General features: G+C 42.3%; 1 protein-coding gene across 2 annotated transcripts in view; it reads left to right on the top strand.

Moving 5' to 3' along the window:
* Positions 1-3072: 3072 nt before the first annotated feature.
* The window catches only part of UBXN7 (UBX domain protein 7), a gene marked incomplete at both ends in the record, with an annotated part of 60865 nt that continues 57937 nt past the window's right edge, over positions 3073-6000 (top strand). Inside the window, one exon of one of the 2 annotated variants that reach the window (XM_079704642.1) lies at positions 3073-3160. In XM_079704642.1, the coding sequence (XP_079560768.1) occupies positions 3088-3160 (73 nt within the window). The remainder of the gene's footprint in view (positions 3161-6000) is intronic. The other variant, XM_079704641.1, reaches the window with a different exon arrangement.

The following is a 6000-nucleotide window of genomic DNA, read 5'->3' as shown; positions in this document are numbered from 1 at the left end:
GAGCCTGCGCGTCCGGATCCCGTGCTCCGCAACGGGAGAGACCACAACAGTGAGACGCCTGCGTACCGCAAAGAAAAAAATTTATTCTTTTAAAACTAACTTCTAATTTTTAACTGATCAATATTTAGAGAACATGTTCTTTATCATCATGATTCTTTAGCATTTGTTGAGAATTGCTTTGTGGTCAATTTTTATTTTGTTCCACAGGTGCTTGAATAGAATAAGTATTTTCTGTATCTTTACTACTTTTGCCTGAGAGATGGGGGTTGTATAATTGTATGTTTGTCATTTCTTCTTTAAAAATTAATTTTTCTTTATACACACTTGAGATCATGTTACTAGATGCATACAGATTTAGAATTGTTTTATCTTCCTGGTGATTTGTTCTTTTTGTCATTATATAGTGACACCCCCCCCCCCCTTATCTCTAATGATACATTTTGCTTTAAAGCCTATTTTGCCTGAAATGAATATAGCTACTCCACCTTTCGTTTCCTTAATAGTACTTCTGCATGTCTTTTTTACTTTTCCCTTAATTTTTCTTTATCCTTATGTTTTAGGTATATCTTGTATCAACAGCATATAGTTGGATTTTTTAAGCTACATAATCTAATTATCTGGTTTTTAAATAAAAGAAATATTGTCATTTTAGTTTACAATCAAAGTATAGTACATTTAGGATTCAAGGGATTTGGATTCCAGTCTCTACCCCACCATTGTGTGACCTTGAGCAACTCTTTCAAACTCTCCCTCAGGAGAGTAGTGATAAAATAGAAGTGTTGAATCAGATTATCTTGAATATCCCCTCTAGCTCATTTACTGTCATTCCCTTCAATTACAGTAACATGTTACAAATTGATTTGCGACAGGAACTCTTAAAACCATACCTAAAAATAAAAACAAAATCCTAGTGTAATTTGGTGAAAGAATTCAAATAGTAACTGATGTTTAGCTTTGGGTATTTGCTCTTTGTCATCTAAAACTTTAATTTTCTGTCATTCGATGTATAATGCTTTTGCAGTTCAATTTTCTGAGGATAATCCATGTTTTTTAAAGAACATATTTTCTATGATTTGGGGGATATATATATAAATATATTTTCTTGTGATTCTAAAGGTCTTTCAAATTCTTTTCTTTTTTTATAAATTTATTTATTTATTTTTGGCTGTGTTGGGTCTTCGTTGCTGCCCACGGGCTTTCTCTAGTTGTGGAGGGAGGGGGCTACTCTTCGTTGCGGTGCACGGGCTTCTCATTGCGGTGGCTTCTTTTGTTCCGGAGCGCAGGCTCTAGGCGCGAAGGCTCCAGCAGCTGTGGCATGCAGGCTCAGTAGTTGTGGCTCGGGGGCCCAGTTGCTCTGCAGCACGTGGGATCCTCCTGGACCAGGGCTGGAACCCATGTCCCCTGCACCGGCAGGTGTATTCTTAACCACTGCACCACCAGGGAAGTCCCTCTTTCATATTCTTTAACAATCCAAAACTGATTTTCAAGGTTTTGTTATTAGTTTCCTGCCTCCTTTTCTTTTAGCCTACATTTTAATTTCTACAAAATCTTTTCTAGAGTTGTGGATACCACGATCTTTACCAGTTTTTCAAAAGATTAATCTAAAAATGACATCACTATATCTGAACCCTAAGAACTTGGAAATAAACCTACAGATCTCATTGTTAGTCTCTCCATTTAATGGAGGTACAGAAATAACTGCATCTAGTTTTTGTAGAGAGACTATTTTATTTGGAACCCCATTTTGCATGGTTGGCTATAGTGACACAGACTTTAGGCTTAAGGCCTTTAGGAAGGAAGAGGTCACACTGTTTCTTGCCCTGGTTTTCACCTCCATTTTTGCACCTTTGTGTCAATGTGAACCAAACAGCTTCCCAAATCTACAACTGGTTCCTGGGCTTCCTCAACCCACCTAGAAAACTGCAGCAACCTAGGAGGTTGTCATTTAACTGACAATACTGTTGGTTAGGAGTCTGCTTTCTTATACATCAATCGTATAACTCTATGGTTACTTTGATTTAACTTGGTTATTTTTTAATTCATCCCAATAGCGCATTTACAGACTCTTAGAATGGGTCAACTCTCCAGATGACTCATCTCATCTTTTATTGGGCCATTTTTCTGTGTAGATGCAAAATATGTGGGTGGGAGGTGGGAGGCTAGAACCTAAACTGAGTCTCTTTATGTTCAAGGTGGGAGGACCACCAGATTTGAGTGTGCTCCTGTAATTGTTTTTTAAAGTACTTTAAATCATATAGTTAACATACTAATATTACCTCTGTTTAAAAATAAAGGATAAAAAACCCCTCAAGGTCCGCTTTCACCATGCCCTCCATCGCTTCCCTCTCTTAGAGGTAACCATTATCGTTTTGAGGACACCTTTCCAGTGACCTTTCTATACATTTCTTTCCTATACTGTATATACATATACACATTTTTTTTCTTACATAAATGACACCTTCTCATTTTATAGGTGAGGAAACTGAGACCTTGAGGGGAGATGTGTTGCAAATTTATTGAAGGAAAGTGGACTGGACCACGGGTTCTGGTATTTTACTTCTGTTGCATGGGCTGCCGCACTAATCAATTAGTTTAGAGGCTGGGGAGCAGGTGCGAAAGTCGCTTTAGTGCAACGATGTAGGATTTGTATTTTGATAGGAGTCGCAGGAAACCTAGCAGAGGGCTCTGGAGTTGCAAAAACAAAAAATATACTGTCATCGGCAGTTGGGTCTGTTAATAAAGCTTGTGAAGCTGAAACGCAAATAGCCTACTACCTACCAAGCCCTTCGGAAACTTAGGAAGCAATATCGCGTCTCTGAGACTGGCCTTGGAGCTTGGAGAGGAAGGCACCAGAGGTTGCAATGAAGGATGCAGTGGCGGACAGCAACCGAGCAGCCAACCCAGAGAGCAGAAAGCTCTCCCGGACCGATCTGGAAGTGCGCCTGCGCAGGCCGCCACGGGGGGCCGGGGCGGGCGGGGCGGAGCTTGGGGCGGTCAATGAGCCTGCGCAAACCGTGCGGCGAGGTGGGGGAGGGCGTTCCGTGTGTGTCTGTGTTGTTGTTCGGCGGCAGCGGCGGCGGCGGTAAGATGGCTGCCCACGGGGGCTCCGCGGCGTCCTCGGCGCTGAAGGGGTTAATTCAGCAGTTCACCGCCATCACCGGTAAGAGACGCGGTTACCGGAAGGTGGAGAGTGGGGTCTGGAGCGGGCGGCCGGTCTGCCCTGGGCTTCCCTTTACCTTCATGCATTCCTCCCTCGGGCTTTACCCACAGCTCTCGTCCTCCCTCCTGAGGAAGAGGCGACGACGGCGTCGGGTCTCCGGGTTCAGGCGGGAGACACCCCCTCACCCCCGCGCACCCCATACCCTCGTTCTTGGTCTTCTCGCAGTGTGGAGGGAAACCTCCCCACCCCCTTTCAGCCCAGACCCGGGGAATGGGCCGAGCTCATCCTCCCCCGCCGGCCCGGGGACCTGGGGGCGGGAGAGGTGGGGGGCCGCACCCGGGCCACCGCCCTCCTCCTTCATCATCATCGCCTCTTCTCTGTGCAGCCTTGGGGTGCAGCGCATCCCCTCACCTCCTTATTCCTTTTTTCCTTGGCCAGGTCATTCTCCCCCCCGTCCCTGGCCTGCCCTTCCCCTTTCTGGGCCCCTCGGAGCCATCGCTGTGGCCCTGGCGTGTTCGGGCCCTCCCGCCTTAACGGCGAGGCTGGTGGGTTCGGCAGCGCCTTTACCGATCTCGGGGGATAGGCCGCCAGAAAGGGGGGGTTGCTGAGGAGTACCCTCCAGACTGAGGTTTTAAGAGAAGAATGAGGGGGAACCCCCCCAGACCTTAATAGGAAAGGCCTGGAGGAATCCTCGGTGGCGTTTCCCACCTCCCCATTAAAAAATAATAAAGACTGAGACGATGGCGCCAGGGCCTCCTGCTGATAAAATAGGAATGACGGCAGAAACTTCTTTGAGACAAATCAGTTTCTGGATGTCAGTATCCCCCAAGCCCTCGGTTTTTCTTTTCCTTTGGACCCCTGCGAAGGGCACACGCAGATCCTCTTACTGCCTGGAGGAAAGGCCCTAAGCCGTTCTATGAATTCTCTCTGTCTTGTTCTCTGTGATGGTGCTGAACTTTTTTTGCATGAGTTATTAGAGGGCGGAGCAAATGATGAAGTTCTCTGTGGAGTGATTTGAGAGAAGAGTACTACATGTGCCTGAGTGTAATTTTGCCGTTCTAGTTTGTCATTTTGTAAGGAGGTCAGAATGTTAGCAGATCTATACTTTATTTGGTAGTTTGTTAGATGCAGAGAACATTTCCATTTTCAATGTATCCAGAGTTTGACGTGCAAGATATAGTTAAGTGAAATTTTATATTTTAACCACTACCGGTTGTTTGCGAGTTGTCGTTTTATAGTTAAAGGTAGTTTTATTTTTTATGCAGCGATAACTATATGTTTGATGCATTGTCTAGCTTGTGGGCATGAAACATCCAGTCAAAGTTGATAAAGTAAAATTTGTAACAAAATTGGGATGAGAAATGGAATGATAACTTTTCTTAATATTTAAAAATTGTGATTGGACTATTATATTAGAGATGTAATGCATTTCCCAGTGTCTAAGCAGATCATTATTGGGAAAATCAGAAAATTATTGTGTATATAAGTTAATACTGCTGTATTATGTTTATATAGAAAAATCTTTGTAGTGAATTACATATAGAAGTGATTATCATTATCTTTTCTTTAGATTTTTCTAGAGGTGGTTTAAGATGCCACCTATTTCATTCCAGTTTTTTATGCTAACTACCACTTTAGGAACTCGGATTGTTTTAGTCTCACACTATTTCTTCTAATGCAACATTTTTGGTATGTGTAGACAAAACCCAAAATGTAGTGAGATGAAGTGACTCACTTAATTGCTTTAATTCTGTTTCTGTGTGCTAGTCTTCATGGCTTGTTTCCTGGTCACAGGCCCTTCTATTCCTGAATCAAGTTGGAGACTCTCAGTAGACAGTGGGATCTGGAGGTCTGTAAAAGCGAAAACACCTTAGACTGTTCTTAATGTATTACGGATTTATAATAATATTTTTTTACAAGATAGTAATTAAATATTAGAAACACATGATTGACCCCTTTACTCCCTTTCATATATCCTAAAAAAATTTGTGTATGTGTGTATATATATATATATGTGTGTGTGTGTGTGTGTGTGTGTGTATATATATATATATATATATATATATATATATATATATATATTTTTTTTTTTTTTTTTTTTTGGCCGCGCGGCATATGGTATCTTAATTCCCTGACCAGGGATGGAACCCGTGCCCCCTGCAATGGAAGCGCAGAGTCTTAACCACTGGACCACCAGGGAAGTCCCCACTAATATTTTAAATTGTAATATTTATGACAAAAAGGTATTTGAAATTTATTTATTGCTAGATGAATGAAACTGACCTTAAGAGTTTATGCTCTCATTTCAAAAAGATTTTACTTACTTGGAAGCCCAACATTGTGGTAAAAGCAATGCATCTTCAAAAATGTGAGTCTTACCTTTTCTGTGGCATTTAGAAGTAGAAGAGAAAATTGAAAGAATCTTAACTTTTATTTCTCACTAAATAGAACAGATCTCTCTCACACTCTCTCTCTATGATATGTGAGTATGAAGTAATGATTCTGACTTTTAAAAAACATTACAAAGATATCACAACATGAAATAATTTTGAAAAAAGAAACACTAATTCATTCTCACATTAGCAATATTATTTATTTCACATATTATCTTCCAGTTCTTGTTTACATACTTATTTTTATTATTTATTTATTTATTTATTTATTTTGCTGTACGCGGGCCTCTCACTGCTGTGGCCTCTCCCGTTGCGGAGCACAGGCTCCGGACGCGCAGGCTTAGCGGCCATGGCTCACGGGCCCAGCTGCTCCGCGGCATGTGGGATCCTCCCGGACCGGGCCACGAACCGTGTCCCCTGCATCGGCAGGCAGACTCTCAACAACTG

Source organism: Hyperoodon ampullatus (genome assembly GCF_949752795.1).
Source record: "Hyperoodon ampullatus genome assembly, chromosome: 5".
Taxonomy (NCBI): Eukaryota; Metazoa; Chordata; class Mammalia; order Artiodactyla; family Ziphiidae; genus Hyperoodon; species Hyperoodon ampullatus.
The sequence above is the reverse complement of the archived record's forward strand: the minus strand, read 5'-3'. Positions and strand labels throughout refer to the sequence as shown.